The sequence below is a fragment of the Oncorhynchus keta genome, chromosome 1 (assembly GCF_023373465.1).
Source record: "Oncorhynchus keta strain PuntledgeMale-10-30-2019 chromosome 1, Oket_V2, whole genome shotgun sequence".
Classification (NCBI taxonomy): domain Eukaryota; kingdom Metazoa; phylum Chordata; class Actinopteri; order Salmoniformes; family Salmonidae; genus Oncorhynchus; species Oncorhynchus keta.
Genome location: NC_068421.1, coordinates 57,546,807 through 57,574,055, shown reverse-complemented (window position 1 = coordinate 57,574,055; position 27,249 = coordinate 57,546,807). Strand labels below are relative to the sequence as shown.

Here is a 27,249-nt window from a genome sequence, read left to right as displayed (position 1 = left end):
CAAAGGCTATGAGAGGACAAGAACTATGGCCAGTTTTACCTTCCACCACACATCACACCATCATTTGTAATAGTCAAAAAACTTTATTCAGAAAGGTCTCATCACTGTCTACAAGACAACACACTGAAGATGTGGAAAACAGTGAACTATGTTGAAATTGTTGATTGTTTCTGTACTGTATTCCAGCTCAGCTTTGTAATGGCTGGTATTGATGCCTTTGACTTTGAACGCAAAAGCATTAATAATTCATATAAATGCATATTGGGTGACTTTGTTTTCTTTTCCCTACTCAAGATCAGACAGATGGTCAGAAACAGGTTCACTTTGTACACAGACATTAGTCATCGCTGCAATTTTGTAAATTTGATCACTTTGGTTCATTTTTAGAATCCTAACTGTATTTTTATATCTATTTTGTGATTGGCTGTGTAACAGGACATGAGCTCATGAGCTCAGGGCTCATATGCTTGGACACTGGTCCCTGTCGGTAGTAAAAACCATCTAACAGGCATACACCCACACCCACCTGCCCGCGCACACACACACACACACACACAACCCCTCCGAATGACACACTGTTTTCACAAATGTTATTGGCCATGTTGATCATGAGAAAGCCACACTATAAAAAGCTCTCTGGCTTCATGTCAAGACCAACACCAAGCAGAGTTGTTTCCCCCTCCTCTCCCTACAATGTTTCAAGAAGTTACAACCTCCAGGCTCGACAGGGGGAAATGTCCATCTGTCCTTCTCAGGTTGTTTATTTTCCCCCTCTGCCTCTGTCTGTGTGTGTAATGACTCAGGCCTTCAAAGGGTGCTTTGATAATTTTTTCCCTGATGCTGTCTGCAGGCCGGCTGGTTGGCTGGCTGGCAATGGAGGCTGCCTGAACACCCCAGTCCAAGTCAGACTACATTCCAGTGTGGGTCTAATAACACCATTACGTCTCACAGATTCGCTGATTGCTTTGAGGGTATAAATCACATCGTTGCAGTCGGGGCTCCATGGCAAACATGCCCTGTGACAGCTTAACCATCGGACTGATGGCCCAGAGCGATAGCAGTGTGAAAAATGAAACACAGAGGAGGAGGTGTGTGTGTTGTGTGTGTGTGTGTGTGCGTGTGCGTGGGGGCATGAAAGGCATTATACGAATGTACTAGGCAATTTCCCTCCCGGTGGAGATGCAATCGAGGTCTCAGCCCTACAGTTCATACTGACGTAAACCCGTCAACATGAACAAGCAGCACTATCATGTTTGCTGTGGTCACAGTGCCCCCACGGTGACCTGTGTAGCTGATGACTTGGGGACAGTAGTAAAGGAAACATAAATCGTACTGTTGCAAACAAATCACTGTAAATCACATTTAAAGCGGTTGTGATAACAAAGGCATTCAATGTTTGGTTAAATTACATGTGTGTCATGTTAAATAAACACAAGGATTTCATGTACATCTAGTCTAATAGCTTGGTCCATGAGCTTGTGTTTATTTAGTGGTGATTCCATTTGAACTGATAGTTTCTCCAAAAAGATCTTCCCAAAAATATAGCTATTATACTTAATCACTATGCAGCATCAACCTGGACTCAGGGGTAAACGTAACATAGTGAACGAGACACTTCAATTAGTATGATATGTTACAATTTGTATGGTATGTATTCATTTCTGGATGTACAGTCGTGGCCAAGAGGTTAGAGAATGACACAAATATTAATTTTCACAAAGTCTGCTGCCTCAGTTTGTATGATGGCAATTTGCATATACTCCAGAATGTTATGAATAGTAATCAGATGAATTGAAATTAAATACAAAGGGCCTCTTTGCCATGCAAATTAACTGAATCCCCCCAAAAAAACATTTCCACTGCATTTCAGCCCTGCCACAAAAGGACCAGCTGACATCATGTCAGGGATTATCTCGTTAACACAGGTGTGAGTGTTGACGAGGACAAGGCTGGAGATCACTCTGTCATGCTGATTGAGTTTGAATAACAGACTGGAAGCTTCAAAAGGAGGGTGGTGCTTGGAATCATTGTTCTTCCTCTGTTAATCATGGTTACCTGCAAGGAAACACATCCCGTCATCATTGCTTTGCACAAAAAGGGCTTCACAGGCAAGGATTTTGCTGCCAATAAGATTGCACCTAAATCAACCGGCTCATCAAGAACTTCAAGGAGAGCGGTTCAATTGTTGTGAAGAATGCTTCAGGGCACCCAAGAAAGTCCAGCAAGCACCAGGACCATATCCTAATGTTGATTCAGCTGCAGGATCTGGGCACCACCAGTACAGAGCTTGCTCAGGAATTTGCAGCAGGCAGGTATGAGTGCATCTGCATGCACAGTGAGGCAAAGACTTTTGGAGGATGGCCTGGTGTCAAGAAGGGCAGCAAAGAAGCCACTTATCTCCAGGAAAAACATCAGGGACAGACTGATATTCTGCAAAAGGTACAGGGATTGGACTGCTGAGGACTGGGGTAAAGTTATTTTCTCTGATGAATCCCCTTTCCGATTGTTTGGGGCATCCGGAAAAAAGCTTGTCCGGAGAAGACAATGTGAGCGCTACCATCAGTCCTGTGTCATGCCAACAGTAAAGCATCCTGAGACCATTCATGTGTGGGTTTGCTTCTCAGCCAAGGGAGTGTGCTCACTCACAATTTTGCCTAAGAACACAGCCATGAACAAAGAATGGTACCAACACATCCTCAGAGATCAACTTCTCCCAACCATTCAAGAACAGTTTGGTGACGAACAATGCCTTTTCCAGCATGATGGAGCACCTTGCCATAAGGCAAAAGTGATAACTAAGTGGCTCGGGGAACAACACATCGATATTTTGGGTCCATGGCCAAGAAACTCCCCAGACCTTAATCCCATTGAGGACTTGTGGTCACCCACAAATTCTGACAAACTCCAAACATTGATTATGCAAGAATGGGCTGCCATCAGTCAGGATGTGGCCCAGAAGTTAATTGACAGCATGCCAGGGCCGATTGCAGAGGTCTTGAAAACGAAGGGTCAACACTGCAAATATTGACTCTTTGCATCAACTTCATGTAATTGTCAATAAAAGCCTTTGACACTTATGAAATGCTTGTAATTATACCTCAGTATTCCATAGTAACATCTGACAAAAATATCTATAGACACTGAAGCAGCAAACTTTGTGGAAATTAATATTTGTGTCATTCTCAAAACTTTTGGCCACGACTGTACATCATCAATTTCGTATAATATGTTACGCATTACAATTTGTAAGATATGTTACAAAATGCAATTCATACAATAGGTTATGAATTTGCAAAATGTATGATAAGTTACGAATTCCAACTTGTTGTTGCTTACGTTAGCTCGGAGGCTAGGTGGCTAACGCTAATGTTAGTTAGGTGGCTTACATTAGCTAGGCTAGGGGTTAGCGGTTAAGGTTAGGGTTAGTTTAGATGGTTATGGTTAGGGTCAGGGTTTGGAGAAGGGTTAGCCAACATGCTAAGTGTTTGCAAAGTAGCTAAAAAAATGGGAAGTAGTTGTAAAGTTGCTCACGATGAGATTTGAATGTGCAACCTTTGGGTTACTAAACTTCACGTTATATGCCTATCCATCCACCGCAACCAACTACCCTACTTTCATTTTTTTTTATTAAGTAACTTTCTGTCTTATGTAATCATACCAAACGTAGCATATCATACTAATTTTGAGTTTCTCGGATTTAATGTTTCGTCTAGTCTATGACACCAGGCTGGCAACATATTAAGAATATACAAATCCAAACACTAATAACATCTAATCTAGTCTCCAGGTTATTATTTGGAATCTGATAGGAGTATAAATATTCCCTAGACAGTCAGGTATTCAGAGAGTAGACAGTACACACATGCTCTATCCCCATCTCAGGTGCCTCGACTCACAGTATATATACTCTGAATTCCTGAGGAGAGTATTTTTACAGGGGAGTGGAATATGAACAGACAGAGCCATGCATTGTAGAGCCATGGTGGTCCTCTAAGGAAACTCTGGAGAATCCCCTCCTGTCAGAAGACTGTTGGTTTTGGTCTGAAGCCACCTATAGTCGAGCAGCATGGGGAAAAAGCTGGTTGTCAGATTGGCTAGGTTATGTACTGTACATAATGCTGTACTGATGTCATTAGAGTGGGTAGTAGTAGATCATATGAAGGCAGGGCGTAACTGAAAGTTTATTCTAGGACAGAAAAACGATTATTCAATATTAGCACAGGGAAGCTCCTTATACAGTGCATATACAGTTCAGAATATGTATAAAGTGTTTCTATACAGTATATATGTAAAGTGTTTCTAAATCCCTTCTCCTGCTGCCTGATAGTTTCATCTGTATGACTAAACCTATCGAGTTCTGCAAACTTTCACTGGGAATTGTGTAATATTACTCACTCTTTCCTGGGTGAGTATGACTTGAGTCATCTTTTTTCATTGATTCCTGTGGTTGTCCTTGGAGTTCCCAGGGTTTGCTGTTGTGCAAGGGCCAATTTATTTCATGCGGTCATAACCTGAAATGATAGTTGCACGATAGTTACACAGCCATGTGCTTATTCATTAGTGCGCAAGCTCAAGCAAGGCTACAGAAGGTCTCAGTTCATTAGGTAAGTAATGGGTATGACTATTCACATCTGCATGCATCTGCATGCCACATCTGTATGCCCCATATGTTTCTTCAGATTGGGAAATTACACTGAGTTTACAGAACATTAAGAACACCTGCTCTTTCTATGACATAGACTGACCAGGTGAATCCAGGTGAAAGCTATGGTCCCTTTGATGTCACTTCTTAAATTCACGTCAATCAATGTAGATTAGTCATATAACAGTTTTAAAGTGGAGGAGACAGGTTAAAGAAGGGGTTTTAAGCCTTGAAACAACCCAGACATGAATTGTGTATGTGTGCCATTCAGAGGGAGAATGGACAAGACAAAATAATTGAAGTGCCTTTGAAAGTAGTTGCCAGGCACACCGGTTTGTGTCAAGAACTGCAACACTGCTGGGTTTTCCTAATGTTTGTTATACTCAGTGTATATACCTACCCTATTTAATCCTATAGGAGTCCAAGAGGACAGGTTCCAAAATTGGATGGGATTTTCTTTTGGACTATAATAATATTTTTTATTATTGTAATCCTGTATGATTTTTTGACTAGGTTTGAATGATATTATTATTACATCTTTTGGGAGAGCTGATTTATTTGATTGTTTTTCTGACAGGACAGATGTATGTACAGGTAGGAAGACAGATGCAGAAAGTGATTAAGGGCACAGACGCCACACCAGACTCCAACACAATTATGTTTTCGAATAGATTATTGTATATAAAATCCTTTAGGATATAATCTTATGGGAATCCAAAAGAACGGGTTCCAAAATCTGACATGATTTTTCTATAGGATTCTAATTGGATCCTTTGTATTAGGATTTCAATGTTTTTTTTCTCCAATAGGATTTCTATGAATTTAGTCAATGGGAATTGTATAGATATTTACATCAAATTCTAAAGGATTTATCCTCAAGACTTGGCTATAAACTATAGTTAAATTGGCTGCTTAACATATGGAGCACCCACCCTCCACACCTCTTAGACAATTACCTATGAAGGTGGACAGTGAACATGTGAACTATAATAACATCACAAGCAACCAATATTGAGATGGTACAACCATCGGCCCAGTAGCTATCTCATAAGGGACACAATGTGAGTAAACATTTGCATCTGGTGCATGTGTCACACATTGAAATTATTGTGCCAACTGCAACACCAATAGCTGTGAAACGTACTGAAATTGTCTGCACGGTTATTTACATTTGTGCCAAAAAGGATTCTATTGGAAAAATCACTAATCCTATAGGATTTTTTTACTAGTGTTCTATAGAGCTCGCCATTGTAGTCCTAAAAAAACAGAAATGATTTACCTCTGGTTCGTTCAGCCATTCCTATGGGCAAAATTAATGGGGAAATAATACGGTTTTGGAATAAACGCCGAAAATAAGGTTAACACAAGCTTATGAGATGTTATAAAAAATGAATGTAAGATAATATCTATCAGTTAACAATGACCTTTATGAATTCTGAATCTGAATCATGATTTATTATTACATGGTTACTTCAGAAATCACAAAAAGTGACGTTAACTGATGAAGATTATCTCATGGAACAAAACATAGGTGCTCTTCTATTTTCGACGTTTATCCAAAAACCCTACAACGAACCATGGCGGAGTTAGTGCCTACAAAAAGACGCCATTACTATTGCTCTATATTGCCTAGATTGGAAAAAACGTGGAAAGCGCCATATTTACCGCCTTATGTTCAGCGTGTTGATGTGAGCGGTGCTTTTTCCCGTGTTCGGTTTGAAGGATACGTGGCGCGCGCCCGCCACAAACAGAGGCAGGTTGAGTCAATCGGCTCCTGCTTGCCGGATAACCGCTGTGACAACACTGTGCTCCCCATCCCATTATTCGAGAGTGGACAGGTAATCTCAATGTTGTTGTTAATTTAAATCAATTTCAGTAACACGGAACGTTTTCCATAATGCCTTTTTGCGAATGGATGTTGTAGGCTACCCAATAGATTGCTATTGTTGATCTATTATCTATTTGTTGTAGGTTATTGAGACAGTTTTGTTGAAGATCGCGGGGCTGAACCTATGGGCTATACATCGTTTTATTATGTCATCGATTTAAGGCGTATCCTGCGCTTACTTTCCATTTGACTGAAACCGTTGCTTTCTTTGACTGGGCCTTGTTTTGGTCTCTATCTCAGACAGTAGGCTACATTAGGAGCGATTGATCAATTAATCAAAGGGCCACGCCAAATGTTTAATTTAGTAATTGGGTCGCAATGGTAGGAGAATGCATTGGTATTTATCACCACGCTGATAAATGCAGAGAAATGAGCTGAATAAGGCATATTAAGGCAAGTGATCTCCAATCGCGCAAGGTTGATGGAGGGATGTGCGCACTCATGAATACTGGAACTGTTTGCATTGCTGTTCAGTGAGGGGAGGTCCATATCCACACAACAACAACTATATCAGCTTGATCAATCAAAATCAAATCAGTTTATCGGTCAGCTAAATGCTTATTTTATTAGCTCCTAACAATGCAGTAAAACAATTAAAAAAAAGGGGGGGGGGGTACAAGAAATCAAGAACCACGGGACGAATATGATTAACAACCCAAATAGTGCTGAGGCAGGAATAAAATGCAATCTTTAAGTATGTGTAATATGCGGGATATTAATAGTGGTCTCCCATGGGGAGCAAGTTCCAATATGACCATGAGACCAAGAGGAAATTCCCAGATCAGGCAGACACTGGTTTTGAAGTTTGCAGGTGGGGCTACCTCATCACTTGACAAGACTCATGTCCGCTACATAGAGCCCACAGTGGAGGTATCATAATACCCATAAAACATAATGGTCAAAACAGGAAATGGTTCCAAACGTTTTTTCCACCACTTATTTTTCATATAGGGGATTTTAGAAACACTTAAAATAAGGGCTAGGTTTCATTTAGGGTTACCCTGGCATGATGTTTTAATAACCATGTCAATATTTCTCGGACAAGGTGATGTCTAATATTAAGGTAGTATTGAGGTATTGCTCACCTGAGGTAGAGTACCTCATGATAATCTGTAGACCACACGATCTACCGAGAGTTCTCATCTATATTTTTGTAGCCGTCTATTTACTACTACAAACCGATGCTGGCACTAAGGCCGCACTCATTGAATTGGAGAAGTCCATGAGCAAACAAGGAAATGCTCATCCAGAAGCGCCGCTCCTAGTGGCGGCGGACTTTAATGCAGGCAAACTTAAATCTGTTTTACCTAATTTCTACCATCATGTCACATGTGCAACCAGAGGAAAAACAACTCTAGACCACCTTTACTCCACACACAGAGATGCGTACAAAGCTCTCCCTCGCCCTCCATTTGGAAAATCTGACCATAATTATATCCTCCTGATTCCTGCTTATGAGCAAAAACTAAAGCAGAAAGTACCAGTGACTCGCTCAATACGGACCTGGTCAGATGACGTGGATGCTACGCGACTGTTTTGCTAGCACAGACTGGAATATGTTCTGGGATTCATCCAATGGCATTGAGGAGTATACCACCTCAGTCACCGGCTTCATCAATAAGTGCATCGATGACGTTGTCCCCACAGTGACCGTACGTACATATCCGAACCAAAAGCCATGGATTACAGGCAACATCCTCACTGAGATAAAGGCTATAGCTGCTGCTTTCAAGGAGCAGGACACTAATCCGGACCCTTATAGGAAATCCCATTATACTGTGACACTAACCATCAAACAGGCAAAGCGTCAATACAGGATTAAGATTGAATCCTACTACACTGACGCTCTGATGTGGCAGGGCTTGCAAACTATTACAGACAACAAAGGGAAACCCAGCCGCGAGCTGCCCAGCGAAGCGAGCCTACCAGACGAGCTAAATGCTTTTTATGCTCGCTTCGAGGCAAGCAACGCTGAAGCGTGCATGAGAGCTGTTCGGGACAACTGTGCTCTCCATAGCCGATGTGAGCAAGACCTTTGAACAGGTCAACATTTACAAGGTCGCGGGACCAGATGGATTACCAGCACGTGTACTCAGAGCATGCGCGGACCAACTGTCAGGTGTCTTCACTGACATTTTCCACCTCTCGAGTCTCTAATATCTACATGTTTCAAGCAGACCCCCATAGTCTCTGAGCCCAAGAAAGCGATGGTAAGCTGCCTACCTACCGTCCCATAGCACTCACATCAGTAGCTATGAAGTGCTTGAAAGGCTGGTCATGGCTCACATCAACACCATCCTTACGGAAACTCACTCCAATCCGCATACCCCCCCCCCCAGCAGATCCACAGATGACGCAATCTCAATTGCACTCCACACTACCCTTTCCCATCTGGACAAAAGGAACACCTATGTGAGAATGCTGTTCATTGATTACTGCTTTCAAATAGATTATAGATTTCAGCATTCAACACCATAGTGCCCACAGAGTTCATCACTAAGCTAAGGACCCTGGGACTAAACACCTCCCTCTGCAACTAGATCTTGGACTTCCTGAAGGGCCGCCCCCAAGTGGTAAGGGTAGGCAACAACACATCTGCCACGCTGATCCTCAACACGGGGCCCCTCTGGGGTATGTGCTTAGTCCCCTCCTGTACTCCCTGTTCAGCCACGACTGCATGGTCAAGCACGACTTCAAGACCATCATTAAGTTTGCTGACGACACAACGGTGGTAGGTCTGAACACCGACAACGACGAGACAGCCTATAGGGAGGAGATCAGAGATCTGGCAGTGTGGTGTCAGGACAACAACCTCTCCCTCAACGTAAGCAAGACAAAGGAGCTGATCGTGGACTACAGGAAAAGGATGGCCAAACACGCCCTCATTCACATCGGTGGGGTTGTAGTGCAATGGGTCGAGCGTTTCAAGTTCCTTGGTGTCCACATCACCAACAAACTATCACGGTCCAAACACACCAATAAAGTTGTGATGAACGCATAACAATGCCTTTTCCCCCTCAGGAGACTGATAAGATTTGTCATGGGTCCCCAGATCCTCAAAAAGTTCTACAGCTGCACCATCGAGAGTATCCTGACCGGTTGCATCACCGGCTGGTATGACAACTGCTCGACATCCGACGTAAGGCGCTACAGATGGTAGTGCGTACAGACCAGTACATCACTGGGGCCAAGCGTTCTGCCATCCAGGACGTATATACTAGGCGGTGTCAGAGGAAGGCCCAAAAACTTGTCAAAGACTAGTCACCCAAGTCATAGACTGTACTCTCTGCTATCGCACAGCAAGCAGTACCGGAGCGCCAAGTCTAGGCCCAAAAGGCTCCTTAACGGCTTCTATCCCCAAGCCATAAGACTACTGAACAATTAACCAAATGGCCACCCGGACTATTTTCATTGACCCCACCACCATTCATTGTTTTTACACTGCTGCTACTGGCTGTTTATTATCTATGCATTATCACTTTACCCCTAGCTACGTGTACAAATGACCTCGACTGACTTGTACCCCCGCACATTGACTTGGTACCAGTACCCCCTGCCTCATTATTGTGTTTTTTTTGTGCTACTTATTTTTAGTTTAGTTTATTTAGGAGATATTTTCTTAACTCTATTTCCTTAAAACTTCATTGTTGTTTAAGGGCTTGTTGTATTCGGAGCATATGACCAGTAACATTTGATTTGATCTCTGTCTTAGACCGTTAGACCAAGAGGAAATCCCCTCGTAGGTCGTGGTGGGCTACCTCATCACGTGACCATGAATGACTCATGTCCGCTACATATGTACAACGGAAGAATTTACACAAGATCATTGAAGAATGATATGTACAGCAGTAGATATTAGCAGTAGATACATTCTGAAATTGCATTTCTGTCCCCCCCAGTTTTATCATTGGAATGTGATACAAGACAAGGCAACGGTGTACTTTAGGACCATCCGGACGCCTTCGAGCAGTCGAGTAGGCTGTTTTGAGTGTTTATCCGACTGGATAAAAAACGTGGCCCCCCCCCACTTCAAAAAACAAAGTTGCAGCCCTGATTAAGCCTATGGTTTCATGAGTCTTCTCAAGTACCCCGTGTGGAAAAGGCCAAGTACCCCCGGTTGCAAAATACTGCAGTAGGCTATAAGCCCAATACATTATCACTGCATATTGGCTACACTTGAATTGCCCTGTCAATGTTGTTCTTAGACCATTTTGAAATAATAATTTTTTACTGGACTGATGGCCTTCATCTGGTCAGTCTGGTCAGCAATGAGGCTGCCTCTCACCTGACTCACAGTCCCTCCTCTCCCCCTCCCTACGCTGAAAAAAGGGTACTCAGCTGATGCTGAAACTATGACCAGAGAAAGTGAAATATTCCTCAATATTAAAAAAGGGTAGCAAATAATAACAACGCAAGCTTATCTAAATGCACATTTTATGGCTTTTAAAACTGTTGAACAAAGTGTTGACTGTGCTGAATAACAACTTAAACATGAACTTATTCATAAAAACAGCGGGTATTTGCTGTATTCGTTGAGTCTCTCTCCAGTCATGGTTTTAAAAGTTTTGTAATCTCGCATGATCAACTTTGCTGTGTGTTCGAGGCGTCTTTTTATAGTCTATGGCGCAAGGAAACTATGCAGCAAAGGGATTTGAGTTATCTGATTGGCCAACGGTAAGCCTATAGGTGCACTTGAAAAATCCAGAAAATCACATTGTAGGATTTTTAATGAATTTATTTGCAAATTATGGTGGAAAATAAGTATTTGGTCAATAACAAAAGTTTATCTCAATACTTTGTTATATACCCTTTGTTGGCAATGACAGAGGTCAAACGTTTTCTGTAAGTCTTCACAAGGTTTTCACACACTGTTGCTGGTATTTTGGCCCATTCCTCCACGTAGATCTCCTCTAGAGCAGTGATGTTTTGGGGCTGTTGCTGGGCAACACAGACTTTCAACTCCCTCCAAAGATTTTCTATGGGGTTGAGATCTGGATACTGGCTAGGCTACTCCAGGACCTTGAAATGCTTCTTACGAAGCCACTTCTTCGTTGCCCGGGCGGTGTGTTTGGGATCATTGTCATGCTGAAAGACCCAGCCATGTTTCATCTTCAATGCCTTTGTTGATGGAAGGAGGTTTTCACTCAAAATCTCACGATACATGGCCCCATTCATTCTTTCCTTTTCACGGATCAGGCGTCCTGGTCCCTTTGCAGAAAAACAGCCCCAAAGCATGATGTTTCCACCCCCATGCTTCACAGTAGGTATTGGTGTTCTTTGGATGCAACTCAGCATTCTTTGTCCTCCGAACACGACAAGTTGAGTTTTTACCAAACAAGTTATATTTTGGTTTCATCTGACCATATGACATTCTCCCAATCTTCTTCTGGATCATCCAAATGCTCTCTAGCACTGCAGGATTTGAGTCCCTGGTGGCCTAGTGTGTTACTGATGGTAGGCTTTGTTACTTTGGTCCCAGCTCTCTGCAGGTCATTCACTAGGTCCCCCCGTGTGGTTCTGGGATTTTTGCTCACCGTTCTTGTGATCATTTTGACCCCACGGGGTGAGATCTTGCGTGGAGCCCCAGATCGAGAGAGATTATCAGTGGTCTTGTATTTCTTCCATTTCCTAATAATTGCTCCCACAGTTGATTTCTTCAAACCAAGCTGCTTACCTATTGCAGATTCAGTCTTCCCAGCCTGGTGCAGGTCTACAATTTTGTTTCTGGTGTCCTTTGACAGTTCTTTGGTCTTGGCCATAGTGGAGTTTGGAGTGTGACTTTTTGAGGTTGTGGACACGTGTCTTTTATACTGATAACAAGTTCAAACAGGTGCCATTACTACAGGTAACGAGTGGAGGATAGAGGAGCCTCTTAAAGAAGAAGTTACAGGTCTGTGAGAGCCAGAAATCTTGCTTGTTTGTAGGTGACCAAATACTTATTTTTCACCATAATTTGCAAATAAATTCATAAAAAATCCTACAATGTGATTTTCTGGATATTTTTTCTCATTTTGTCTGTCATAGTTGAAGTGTACTTATAATGAAAATTACAGGCCTCTCTCATCTTTTTAAATGGGAGAACTTGTACAATTGGTGGCTGACTAAATACTTGTTTCCCCCACTGTATGTGTAATTTTGTAATGTTGATGAATTATCCCTTTAAGCCTCACACACAGACTTCATGTTGGCTCTAATTATGATTCTGTCTGTGAAGTGTGAATCAAGGACACATACCATCTTGTTCGCTCTCTTTAGCTTGTCATATTTCATTTGGAGCTTCCCAGCCGCTGTCTTCTCCATAAATATGAATAACAGCAGCATCAATGTTTCAGCAGGCACAGACACTTCTGAGGATCGAGCTCTCAAACATTATCCTCTCCTTTGACCCTCCCCTCTCCTCTTCTCTGTAGGATGGAAGGACTGCTGGACCAATGGCTTTGGAAGGAGGAGTACTGGCTGCCTCCGGGGGTCACCTGGAAGGACATAGAGATCGAGGGGGACCGCTACCCTCTACCCCGGGACCTCTTCTACACCCTGCCGCTGGCTCTGGGCTTCATCGTCCTGCGCTACGTCTTTGAGAGGTGAGGGGGCGCGGGGGTCCTCCCCCCTTTTTTAAAGGAACTCAGTCCGGCTTTCAACTTATTCTTAAAATATTTAATAGAAGAATGCACAAGGTGTAATTTCTAAATCGGGTAGTGCATCATCAGTGTTCCTCTTGTCGTGTTCGTCATTTCATACTTTAGAGAGAGATATTTATAACTTGTCAGAAATGTGTTCATTCAAATATCACATGAATACACGTTAGAAATGTCTAAACTTATGCAAGAAAATGAGCATTAACTGCAAAAGTTTGGGAACCCCTGTCTTATTGGATAGTACCTCCCCGTTTTGTCCCGTTAACTTTGTGTTTAGTGACTATGACCCTGTCTGCTGTCGGCTTTTGCCCTTTGGAAGTATTCCAAGTCGACTACGTGCCTGATGAGTAGTCCGTTTTTGCTGGGGCTGTAAAAACGTCTTTCTGTTAGGTTCACATTGACTCAGGCTGTGGCAGAAGGCTGATGGTGTGTCTGTCTGTCAGGCTGATGGACAGTAGATAGACATGGGTTGGGTTACAGCAGATGCTGAGGATGATATGCACTCAATGGTTTCCCAGAAGCCGCTGGATATCAAAAATTACGATTCTTCCTCATGTTAACTTGTGTTTATTCAGAAGAGCCCAATTGAGACCAGGGTTTCATTTTCAATGGTGCCCTGAAAACAAACCGTTCCCAAATCAACATATTCATTCAATTAAACAGCAAAACAAAGAAACTACAAGATACAAGAGATACACTACATTTCAACAACACAAATAAATTATTACAATCAACCAAAACACTTGCAAACTTCAGTGAATTCATTCCTCATCCGCATTCTAACCTGGTCTATTACCACCAGGGATTCAAGATGTAATGAGAATGGTAAATTATTCCAAACTCAAGGCTGGTTTACCTACTGTAGTTTGGTAGAGACACGAGGGACCTCAAGAGTTAACCAACACTGTGAGTGGGTTTGGTGCCTCGTATAATTATACTTTAACAGAGAAGTGAGATATTTTGGAAGCTTGTAGAGCTTTGTAAACAAAAAGGAAGAAATCAAGGAATTTAGAGCGGTCTAGTCGACCTTCTGATAAAGGATGCGGTGATGAGTATTAAACCTCTCACCTCTGATAAAGCGAATCCACAGTACTTACGATAGAATTCTGTAGTAAACTGTAGTATACTGTCGAATACTATACTCCACACTGTAGTAATCCTCAATCATGTGTAGTACTTAGTATAGAATGTTGTAGTATACTATAGAATACTATAATAAATACTACAGTATTATCCACAAAAAAAGCACTATCCCCCCAACACACACACACACACACACACACACACACACACACACACACACACACACACACACACACACACACACACACACACACACACACACACACACACACACACACACACACACACACACACACACACACACACACACACACAAAGATTCCATTGCATTGGTTGTATACTTATGAGGGGTGTTTGTCAGAATGATATCCCCCCCAAAAAAAGGTTTGTGTGTTTTAAATTGGGGCGGGTTTTGTTATCAGTTAATTTAAATGTAGCTCAGTACAAATATCTTTCAGTTTCTCTGATACTGGCATCAACTGATCTGATCTGATACTGATCTCACCAAGTTAAGATCACCCAATATTAACAATTCAGATTTAGCATAGTTAGACAGCAAGTCAGACAATTTGCTAAGAGCAATTGGGAGTAAAACAGGAAAACACTGCACACAGAGATCTGTTTCCTAAGTGTGTTATAACAACATTATTATAACAACGTATCAACGGTTTAGAAAATGGTTTCTAAAACCTGATGACGATCATAGGGTCAAAACATTGTTATAGTAAGGAGTTCTATAATAGGGCCAGGAGTTCTATAATAGGGCCAGGAGTTCTATAATAGGGCCAGGATTTCTATAATAGGGCCAGGAGTTCTATAATAGGGCCAGGAGTTCTATAATATGGCCAGGAGTTCTATAATAGGGCCAGGTGTTCTATAATATGGCCAGGTGTTCTATAATATGGCCAGGTGTTCTATAATATGGCCAGGTGTTCTATAATAGGGCCAGGAGTTCTATAATAGGGCCAGGAGTTCTATAATAGGGCCAGGATTTCTATAATAGGGCCGGGAGTTCTATAATAGGGCCGGGAGTTCTATAATATGGCCAGGAGTTCTATAATATGGCCAGGTGTTCTATAATATGGCCAGGTGTTCTATAATATGGCCAGGTGTTCTATAATAGGGCCAGGAGTTCTATAATAGGGCCAGGAGTTCTATAATAGGGCCAGGAGTTCTATAATAGGGCCAGGAGTTCTATAATATGGCCAGGAGTTCTATAATATGGCCAGGAGTTCTATAATCTGGCCAGGTGTTCTATAATATGGCCAGGTGTTCTATAATATGGCCAGGTGTTCTATAATAGGGCCAGGAGTTCTATAATATGGCCAGGTGTTCTATAATAGGGCCAGGAGTTCTATAATAAGGCCAGGAGTTCTATAATATGGCCAGGTGTTCTATAATATGGCCAGGTGTTCTATAATATGGCCAGGTGTTCTATAATATGGCCAGGTGATCTATAATAGGGCCAGGAGTTCTAAAATATGGCCAGGTGTTCTATAATATGGCCAGGTGTTCTATAATATGGCCAGGAGTTCTATAATATGGCCAGGTGTTCTATAATAGGGCCAGGAGTTCTATAATATGGCCAGGTGTTCTATAATAGGGCCAGGAGTTCTATAATAGGGCCAGGAGTTCTATAATATGGCCAGGTGTTCTATAATAGGGCCAGGAGTTCTATAATAGGGCCAGGAATTCTATAATATGGCCAGGTGTTCTATAATATGGCCAGGTGTTCTATAATATGGCCAGGTGTTCTATAATATGGCCAGGTGTTCTATAATAGGGCCAGGAGTTCTATAATATGGCCAGGTGTTCTATAATATGGCCAGGTGTTCTATAATATGGCCAGGTGTTCTATAATATGGCCAGGTGTTCTATAATAGGGCCAGGAGTTCTATAATATGGCCAGGTGTTCTATAATAGGGCCAGGAGTTCTATAATATGGCCAGGTGTTCTATAATAGGGCCAGGAGTTCTATAATATGGCCAGGTGTTCTATAATAGGGCCAGGAGTTCTATAATATGGCCAGGTGTTCTATAATAGGGCCAGGAGTTCTATAATAGGGCCAGTAGTTCTATAATAGGGCCAGGAGTTCTATAATATGGCCAGGTGTTCTATAATAGGGCCAGGAGTTCTATAATATGGCCAGGTGTTCTATAATAGGGCAATGAGTTCTATAATATGGCCAGGTGTTCTATAATAGGGCCAGGAGTTCTATAATATGGCCAGGTGTTCTATAATAGGGCCAGGAGTTCTATAATATGGCCAGGTGTTCTATAATAGGGCCAGGAGTTCTATAATAGGGCCAGGAGTTCTATAATATGGGCAGGTGTTCTATAATAGGGCCAGGAGTTCTATAATATGGCCAGGTGTTCTATAATAGGGCCAGGAGTTCTATAATATGGCCAGGTGTTCTATAATAGGGCCAGGAGTTCTATAATATGGCCAGGTGTTCTATAATAGGGCCAGGAGTTCTATAATAGGGCCAGGAGTTCTATAATATGGGCAGGTGTTCTATAATAGGGCCAGGAGTTCTATAATAGGGCCAGGAGTTCTATAATATGGCCAGGTGTTCTATAATAGGGCCAGGAGTTCTATAATATGGCCAGGTGTTCTATAATAGGGCCAGGAGTTCTATAATAGGGCCAGGTGTTCTATAATAGGGCCAGGAGTTCTATAATATGGCCAGGTGTTCTATAATAGGGCCAGGAGTTCTATAATAGTGCCAGGAGTTCTATAATAGGGCCAGGAGTTCTATAATATGGCCAGGTGTTCTATAATAGGGCCAGGAGTTCTATAATAGGGCCAGGAGTTCTATAATAGGGCCAGGAGTTCTATAATAGGGCCAGGAGTTCTATAATAGGGCCAGGTGTTCTATAATAGGGCCAGGAGTTCTATAATAGGGCCAGGAGTTCTATAATAGGGCCAGGTGTTCCATGAGTTCTATAATCCTGACACAGATCCGTTGCAGTCAAATTTGCTAATAAACCCATGGAAGCAGTCTAACAATGCGCAGGTGTTTTTCTTCTTGTCCTCATGGCATTTTTACATTGTACCTGTGGACATTAGATGTAGATGTTTGTACTGTACACTACATTAGAGCTGGAAGCCATGTAGAGGCAGAGGCCAGAAATGTAAAGTGGAGGGCTCAAGCATGGAGACAGGAAGAGCAGAAGTCTGATGGAGCGATCGATAGGACACTCATTTTTTGCATGTTTTTCCTTATCAGTTATTTCCTCATGGTTTTTTGGTGTACTGAACTGTACCTGGGCAGGGCTGAGCTGTGTGTCAGTCACAACACACACACGTGCAGGCATACGTGTTTCACGAGGTGAGGTGAGATACGCAGGGCCAGGGCAGGGAGGGGTTTGTTTACATGCGAGTAGTAATCATCAGTGGGGACTTCATTACCAGCAGGTGTTTCCTTTGGGGCTCCTGTAACCGGAAAGCCCTGGAGTCTCCGAGCTAAATTACTCTGAACTTCCATCACTTCTAATCTCCCTGCCTGCCCACTTACCTATGATTATCTCTCAGGTAGAGGTGCACACACTTATACTGTACACACATACTGTAGAAATACACACACAGGTACGCACACGCGCACACACACACACACACGCACGCACACGCACGCACACACACATACACACACACTCTTACCTGTACCCTTTCCCACCCATGCATATACACACGAGCACATGCACACCCTCTCACTCAGACACACAAACATAGATCTAGTGTCCCTGGAGGTGTGTCGTATCAATTAAGCACAAAGGTTGTCTGGCCCAATGTGACACTAAGTGTATGGGAATGGAACAGGCTCCAGCGGTTGTCAGTTGATTTGTTATGTTATGTTGAAGACTGACATGGAGTGACATGAGGAGCTCTCGTGTTCTTGCTCTTTGTTGTTGAGGAGATAATGGTTATGCCTGAAGTGATATTCTATTCCAGGAATTTTTCTTAACCACCTGAATGTTTCTCACCCCACCTGACGTATCCAATGAAAACTCTGGGGCCTGTTATAGGCTATAATATCACTAGGGCCTGGAGTTTTTTGTTGTACGCAAAACACCCGGTCTTAAGCTATTCACCAACGGTGCACTTCCTTTGACCAAAATACTGCAGCTTTGGTCAAAAGCAGTGTGACATATGGAAAACAGGGTGTAACTGACATTTGCCTTTGCATTGAACTACTGCAGAACTCTATTTTCTGTCTGTCTTCTCTACAGGGTCATAGCCATGCCACTAAGCAGACAGCTGGGGGTGAGAGACAGGGTGCGGGTTCGAGCCCTGCCTGTCCCAAAGCTGGAGACATTTTACAAACAGAACAAACAGCAACCCTCACAGGTCAGTTGTAAATCTCCTTCATCCATCTCTGTCACTCTTTTAGTGGGATATGGAATATTCCTTTATAGAATTGTAGAAACATATATGATTGATTCTGAAATTGGTAAGTATGTTTAGCAGAGATCTAAAACAAGCCTCTACATATAGCATTACAGATATTGCAGCTAGTACTCATGAGATAAGATGAGAGATGAGATACAATTTCTCCCCTGGAGAATCTATATTGCTTCATTAGTATAGCCCTCAAGTAGATTTATAAACTGGGTGGTTTGAGCCCTGAATGCTGATTGGCTGAAAGCCGTGGTATATCAGACTGTATACCACGTGTATGACAAAACATGTATTTTTACTACTCTAATTACATTGGTAACCAGTTTAGAAATATAAACTCTATTGCTTCATGAGTATAGCCCTCAAGTAGAATTAGAGCACTGGTTGAGTTGTAATTATATGGTTTACTGGGTGAATGGGGATCAGGTTGAAGTTAAAGTAGTTTCTGCTATAATAGGGAACCGTTATGTGGAACTCGTTTAGGGGTGTCAGGTTAGGGTTGGGTTTAGGGTCTACTATTGTGGGTTGTAGTACACCAGGAAATGATAAGATAGTTGTTTATTAGCCAGGTATATTTGGTGGAATAGGATAAATAGTAGAGTACATCCTTGGGTAAAACCCTTAAATGCTTTGGCAGGCATTGTTCTAGTGGCTTATCCCTTCCTTGTCAGTCAGGTAGGTGCAGGTGCAGGTGCAGGTGCAGGTGCAGGTAATATTTTATGGCTTGGCTCTGTTCACATGGAAATGTTCCACCCTTTTTACTCGTTAGGAGTAACAAGGCAGAATTTGCAAATGTTGACGTGTTGGACTGTACATCTGCTGAGGCATGTGTCTCCTCGTTTACATGTACAAATCTCTGATAGTAGAAATACCATAGTATATGGATATGCACAAATCCTATTCTCTCTGTGCATTTAGACATTGTCTTCTGTCTGAAACAGCTTCTGTTGTTGGTGAAGTAAGTATTACCTGGCTGTCAGTCTCTGTGTTAGAACTTCTTCCTGCCTCATTTGTAAACCTCACATTTTCATGAAGCGCACGGGCTCCCTATAGACGTTCCCCGGATTTTCCATGAAGGTTAATGCTCTCAACATATACAATCACCAGGACTGCACTAGCCACACCCATATTGTGCAACCACCTCATTGGTATGTCACGATGATCAAATCAAAACAAGTCAGTTCCAAACAAGGTTTAGGTGAGCAGTTTGTCCTTCCCTGTGTTCTGCCGTTACTCAGGAGTGACATACTCCTACTAATACTAGGAGCCCTCTAGAGTAATTAGGTATCTCCCCACACAAGAACCATTCTACAGTACAGTAGAAGTATGAGCCTAAGGTAGTGTAAAGTGCCACCCACATGAAAAAATGCTATACTATAAATACTGTAATATTCACTCGTGTTTTTGCTGACTTTACTGTAGTATTCACTGTAGTAGTTTTGCAGACTAGTGTGGAAGTGTGTTTACTGTAGTATATGGTAGTATTTACAGTTAACTATAGTATAAATACTGTACTAAAAAGGAAACTGTAGTATATACTTTAGTAATTCATGTAGGGTTTGTGCAAACTGTAGTATACTGTAATATTTACTGTAGGGTTTTTGCAGACATTACTGTAGTATTTACTAGAGTTTTGTAAATTTGTATTATCTTTGACATAGAAATGGAGGCTTTCTCTTTCAGGAAACCTACTGGAGAAATACTAAAGACCACATTTTGCATAACCTGTAGGACTGGGATCTGAACCAATAGTTCAGCGCTTCTATGCTTTTCTATGACCTGTAGGGAACACAATATGGTCTATACTTGGCATTTGATTTCTCACTTATGGGTGGCAGAAAATGTGGTATGGGTAATGGGCAGGGTATATGCAAATGAAATACTGTAGTATTTACTATAGTACAAAAAAGTGTAGTGTTTTTGCAGACTGTAGTGTTTATGTGGACATTACTGACAGTGCGGTGTTTCTTTTTCAGATAATACTGTAGTATTTACTGTTGTATTCTATAGTATACTATACCATTCTATAGTAAGCACTACACATGATTGAGGGATACTAGCGAAAGAGGAAAGGGGATACCTAGACAGTTGCACAAATGAATTCATTCAACCGAAATGTGTCTTCCTCATTTAACCCCAATCAGAGAGATTCGGGGTGCTGCCTTAATCGATATCCATGTCATTGGCGCCCAGGGATCAGTTGTTGTTAGGGGTTAACTGCCTTGCTCAACCGCAAAACGGCAGATTTTTTACACCTTGCCAGCTCAGGGATTTGAACCAGGGATTTCGGTTACTGGCCCAACGCTGCTAAGCTACCTGCTGCCTGCTGCAACTGCTAAGCTACCTGCTGCCCCCACAGTGTGTAGTATAGTATTCTACAATATGCTACAGTTTACTATAGAATTTCATAGTAGGTACTGTGGTATTCTATATTAAACTGTAGTATTTTTTAATGTGGGCAGGGAGGAGAGGAGGGTAGAGAGTATAGCTTGCACAGAGCAGGGATCAGGGGAAGGCAAATGGAGGGATTTAACATATTTGTCATTTGTAAAATATTCCTTTTTTTACATACAAAAAAAATATTGGAATTCTGCTTTAATGAAGCTGTTTATCACCTATTGAGATCATTTAAGGTGCTGAAGAAGGTAATGGATTATCTCCCTGACAAATCTGTATATGAAAGATATGCTGAGGGTCTTCTTGGGAAAGGAACAGCGGAGCTTCTCTCTGAGGTGATTTGGTCCTGTCTGTGTTCAGAGTGAGGTCCAGGGCCTGGGGAAGCATTGTGGTCTCAGTCAGCGCCAGATAGAAACGTGGTTCCGCCAACGCCGCAACCAAGACAGGCCGAGCAACACCAAGAAGTTTTGTGAAGCCTCGTGAGTCAGCTCTCATTCAGAGTTCTATGTATTCGTGCGATCTATTTCATTTCAATGTATAGTTCATAGAAAGCATATTAAGTTATCTTATGACAAATATTTTGTTTTGTTTTTGCAGTTGGAGGTTCGTTTTCTACCTCATTGCATTTGTAGCAGCGCTTGCTTCCCTGATTGATGTGAGTATATTAAGCACATTCACTTTGGCTACCTTTACCCTCAACAGTGCTACTGCTTCTTGTATTACTACTATGAGGACCTCACTCTGACTACTTGTTCTGTCCCTCTATCCTTCAGACCCCCTGGTTCTGGGACCACAGAGAGTGCTGGCAGGGCTACCCTAAACAAGTGAGTAGAACAGTTCACTTTAACTTGCAGTTGACCAGTGGTTTCCTAAACATGTTTGTCCTGTCACTCATCAAAAGCCTATGGAATTGTCCTGTCACCCACTAAGTAAATACATCCAATGTTTCTAGTGACAACCCAATCTACTGTATAGCCACAATAAGCCGCATCCCACACCATTGAGTCTCGAGTCCCAACACACAATTTGGGAATCTGGAAAACACGGCTTTGGACAATCTCAGGAAACGTTCTCTTTCTGCTGTGCTGCACCGCTATTGACAGCTATGTCTGGAGGAATTGAACAACGCCCCTCCAGATAACAGTTATGACATTCCTACAGGAGACTTAACCCCTCCTCCTCCTTCCCTAGAAGGGGGATGACCTGAAACAGAAAACACTACAAGTACAAATGACACAGCATCTCTTTTAAACACTTAAACTTCTTATGGCACTGTAACTCCCTAATGCTGTAGACCTTCCCTTTGTTGAAGCCAGGCTGTGTTCTGTGCCTTGCAGGGAGGGAGGGAGGGATGTCTAGGGGTTAAATGACTCAGTAAACTTCCCTCTATTGTCTATGGAGTCTTGGAGAGTACCGTTTGGTGGTGGGTGTTTGGGTCACTTCACGGCCATTTTGATGTATCACCCCTTTCTATACATGTACACACCCGCTCTGATTTTAATGTTAAACTTTGACTGTGGAAGCGTGGGGGAATGCTTGCTAAAGGGGGTTTCAAAGCTTCCACTTTAAAGCTTTGGTTGGGAACATGAGGGGGTTTAAACAAAGCAGCAATCAGCAATATACATTTTTTGTCATTTAGCAGACAGTCTTATCCAGAGTGACTTACAGGAACAATTAGGGTTAAGTTCCTTGCTCAAAGGCACATAGACAGATTAGATTTTTTCCAGTTCTGTGATTCAAACCAGCGACCTTTCGGTTACTGGCCCGCCCCAGGGGTGCGTTGCTTCAACGCCTGTGCTTCACTGTGTGTGGAATCCTGAGTTTCTCTAGTTCAGTCAAGGGTTACCCCCCAAACATGGCTGGAACGGAACAAATTGAATGGCATCAAACACCTGGAAACCATGTGTTGGATGTTTTTGCTACCATTCCAGTCATTCCATTCCAGCCATTACCGCTTAGCCAATTAAGATGCCACCAACCTCCTGTGTCATCTACGCTTTTGTGTGAGAACCGGACAGGTGAAAGCAAATCCCCCCCCCATGTAGACTTCCGTTCCCATAAAGCCTTCAACTAGACTTTTCTGTCAGATCGGTGCAGACAAAGGTGAGGAGGAAATTTAAGGAAGTCACTTTAGACTATTGGGATGCACCCCCCGGAGTCATGCTCAGTCACCTTCAACCCCCCTGGTGTTTGTTTTGTTTCTGTCTCTCCCTGCAGCCTGTCGCTGAGGCTCACTACTGGTATTACATCACAGAGCTGGGTTTCTATTGGTCCCTGCTGCTCTGTGTCACTGTGGATGTGAAGCGGAAGGTATGTGTCACTCCTGTCTCCACACACACGCACACGCACGCACACGCACGCGCACGCACGCGCACGCACACACACACACACACACACACACACACACACACACACACACACACACACACACACACACACACACACACACACACACACACACACACACACACACACACACACACACACACACACACACACACACACACTCCTGTCTCCATTCACAGTGACTCAGTCCAATCCACAGAACAGCAGCAGCTTTCACTGAAAAAAATCATTACTTTCCCTTCCAGATTACAGTTAGTGTTCACAGCAGATTCCCAGTTTGTTTTACTGAAACGTTCATGTCATTTTTATAGTCATGTTTCCCTACAGGAACTGCCCACAGAGGTGGTTGATGTTTTCAAGGATAACTATGTATCTGGACGATGTCCAATGAGGTTTAGTAATTAGAAACAAGTCCAGCCCCTCAGGACCCAGGTTACCTGCCCCCCCCGTCTCCTCATCCTCTCCTGCTATTCCCTCCCCTCATGGGGACCAACCCCTCCTGGCCTGCTTTGGTTTGACTCAGCTCTCTGTCCATAATCTTAAAACCAGTCAACCTCTCTACTCTGAAACTCATCAGGAACACCCTGTAAAGATAAACTGCTATACAGATAACCAGCAGACGCAAGCAGGAGGGGTTCACAGATGTTGTCACGTATATATCTGATTTGTACGGTTTTTAAGCAACTTTTTCTGTATTCTGCACCATTGATAAATCACTCCATACAGGAGAAGGATGACTGATTTACGGCACCAGAAGCGCAGAACTGCTGAAGCCCAGGTTATAGTATATCCTCTACAGCTGTGTGGTTTGTGTGTTTTCAGGATTTCAAGGAACAGATCATCCACCACATCGCTACCATTTTGCTCATCGGTTTCTCGTACTGTGCCAATTATGTGCGCGTTGGCACACTGGTGATACTAGTCCATGATTCTTCAGACTTCCTCCTGGAGGTAGGAGCTCAGTCTCAGTTTTCAAGTCACACACAAATCATACAGACACAGGGAACTAAAGGGGGAATGATATCTATAATCATAAATGCATGTGGTCAAGCTAATTTGCACTACCTTTTTCCCACAGGCTGTTTTGATGGGTTGTGTGGTTATTTAAGCAAGGTTCTTTGTTTACATGTAGGTCACTGTAAGTTTGATTTGAACACAGGGATTGTTCATTAACATTACTTAATCTTATTATGATCGCGAATCACACGATTTTCTTCATTCAGATGTAGGATCTTAATTTGAGCCAGTTTGCTACAGCGGGAAAATGATCCTGCAGCAACAGGAAATGTGGATTGTAATTAATATACTTTTTTTGTAAGTGTTGATACATTTTTCCATAGGGCAAATCAAGTCTGAAATTTCAAAGTAGAAATGACAAACTTTAGAAGCCTTTTTTTATAACTCAAATACACTACAAGTTTTCATTTCCAAATGAAGATCCTGCATCTGTAGGTTCATAGAGATCGAACACGTGATTATATTTAGCAATTGTATGTGGTAAAAGGAAAACATGTCTTGGGAGTGAACTTCTCTTTAACTCTCCCAAGAGACTTTCAGCTCTGAAATAGAACTCCTATTATCACATGTATTCCTAAAGGTGTGTTTAAATGACCTCAGTAAAGCAGTGTAGTATTGCCCTGATGTTATCTCACAATAACCATTGTCTCCATCATCTTGGGCCTGATGAAATATGTATGGCTTGTCATGTCAGGATCCAGGCGTGACATAATGCTTCCTTTAGTAGCAGTCAATGGGAGGCAAAGGGTCAGAAGGGGGCATTGGTTGTCAGTGCGTGCTAGAGAAAACCACTCCATCAGAGAGTATGGACTGGGAGGTCATACAATATGTTGGAGAACAGCATTACTGTATGCTGTCATTTGTACAGCCACTGTGCTATATTGGTCAACCCAGCTGGTAACACATAATGACTGTATCGTTACAAGTGCCTCATGAGGGTCGTGAATAAGGCCAACTGTGATAGGAGTATTATTATATTTCACTTGCAGTCTGCCAAGATGTTCAACTACGCTGGCTGGAGGAAGACATGTGACACACTGTTTGTCATCTTCGCCCTGGTCTTCCTGCTAACACGACTAGTGGTCTTCCCTGGCAGGTGAGACTGGAGGCTTTCTCACACAGTCATTGGACAATTTATTAGGAGTGTATTACAAAGGTCAATCGTAATCAAAGTAGTAATAAGATTACTCAGGGACTATCCTTTTCTGACAGTTTACACTTGTAACTCAAATGTAGGCCTACATGTAAATATTCCAATACATCTGATGTACGCACATCTCAAGTCGGAACATAGCACATAGTATGTACTATAAATCAGTTAAGGGAATGTGTTCAGAAGTACCAATTAGAGAATGTTAAAAATGCAAGGCTTGAGGTTGGATTCATTTCCAGTTTTCTATGCCCATTCTTGCCCCTTCAGAATAGTCCACTCCACCCTGGTTGTGTCCTTGGATTTCTTCCAGCCTTTCTTTGGCTACTACTTCTTCAATGCCCTGCTGTTGGTTCTGCAAGCTCTGCACATCTTCTGGGCCTGGCTGATCCTTCGCATGGTCTACAAGTTTGTCTTTATGGGCAAGGTCAGTAGACTAAAGTCATTATCCGCCATACTTACTAATGGTGATTTCATCGGATGCCATGACACGGTAGAATAATAGGTCACATGCTCACTCGTATTATTTGTCAGAAGTAGTTGGGTGATGAATCATCTTAGGAAAGCCCACAATGAAAGAAATGGACAGTGCACCATAAATATGCTTCAATGATTCATTTATTCTTTGAATAGACGCGTTTTCGTTCAACTGCGGCCAAAACACGTCCGTACAAAGAATACATTCATCGTTGAACATGATTATGGTGCACTGTCCATTTCTTTCATTGTACACCTTGGAAGTATCACAGGGGACTGCCTTTAAAGCATAGTGCTTGTACAATTTATTGGCATTATCAATACATTATCTGCGATACAATCTGGTTATGTTCCGTTTGTTGATTTCTTTTGCAGCCTTAAACGGTCACTTACATGTGTCTTTCTGCTGTAGGTGGAGAAAGACGAGCGCAGCGATGAAGAAAGCGAGCCAGAGGAGGAAGAGGAGGCAGTGGAGGAAGAGGAGACTAGCTGGGAGCAAAGAAAGGGTGCACTCAATTCCAAGTTGGCTTCGCTTGCCAACAATTGTGTCCTGAACAACCTAACCAACCAGAGAAATATGAACAGCAGACTGCCCAAAGCCAGATAGTACCACTCTCTTTTCGCACTAGGTTAAACTTAGAATGTTTTCCTCTCCTTCCACAGTATATGCTGGTAATATATAATTCATTTATATGGCTTACATATTACCAATGTGGTCCATTTATGATTTCATTAATGGTTTCAGATAATACTTCTCTACGTTTGGAGTACATAACTGTTCACTGCACTGTCAAAATAATGGTCGGGTCAAACAAGAAGAACGCTGGTTTTACTTTAAGATGAAGTATGTTTTTCTAGATTTTATATTTTGAATTGATTTGTTTTTGTTTGGATTGTGTGTAAATAGTTAAAGACATTAACTCAAATCAAATCAAAGTTTATTGGTTGCGTACACCAATTAGCAGATGTTATGGCAGGTGCAGCGAAATGCCTGTGTTTCTAGCTGCAACATTGCACTAATACCTAGCAATAAAAAAAAACAATACACACATAATCCAGAAAAAAATAAACATTTTTTTTATTTTTTTTTATTATGATCTGAATGAGCAATGTCAAAGACTGTTATATATATACAAACAGTATCAGTCAAAAGTTTGGACATACCTATTCAAGTTTTTTTTTGTGACTATTTGCTACATTGTAGAATAATAGTGAA

General features: G+C 42.2%; 1 protein-coding gene and 1 long non-coding RNA gene across 2 annotated transcripts; one reads left to right on the top strand and one right to left on the bottom strand.

Moving 5' to 3' along the window:
* Positions 1-63: 63 nt before the first annotated feature.
* On the bottom strand, positions 64-6,449 carry LOC118395639 (uncharacterized). The gene is made up of 3 exons (XR_004827990.2): positions 6,308-6,449; positions 4,396-4,511; positions 64-4,051 (listed from the first exon to the last, which is right to left on the bottom strand). It is a non-coding gene; the product is annotated as an uncharacterized LOC118395639 (long non-coding RNA).
* cers4a (ceramide synthase 4a) lies at positions 6,346-27,249 on the top strand. The gene is made up of 11 exons (XM_035789514.2): positions 6,346-6,480; positions 12,941-13,111; positions 18,478-18,595; positions 21,404-21,522; positions 21,641-21,698; positions 21,817-21,867; positions 23,261-23,353; positions 24,212-24,340; positions 25,396-25,502; positions 25,827-25,983; positions 26,446-27,249. The coding sequence occupies exons 2-11, from the start codon at positions 12,942-12,944 to the stop codon at positions 26,638-26,640; spliced, it is 1,197 nt and encodes a 398-aa protein (XP_035645407.1). The 5' UTR covers positions 6,346-6,480; position 12,941; the 3' UTR covers positions 26,641-27,249.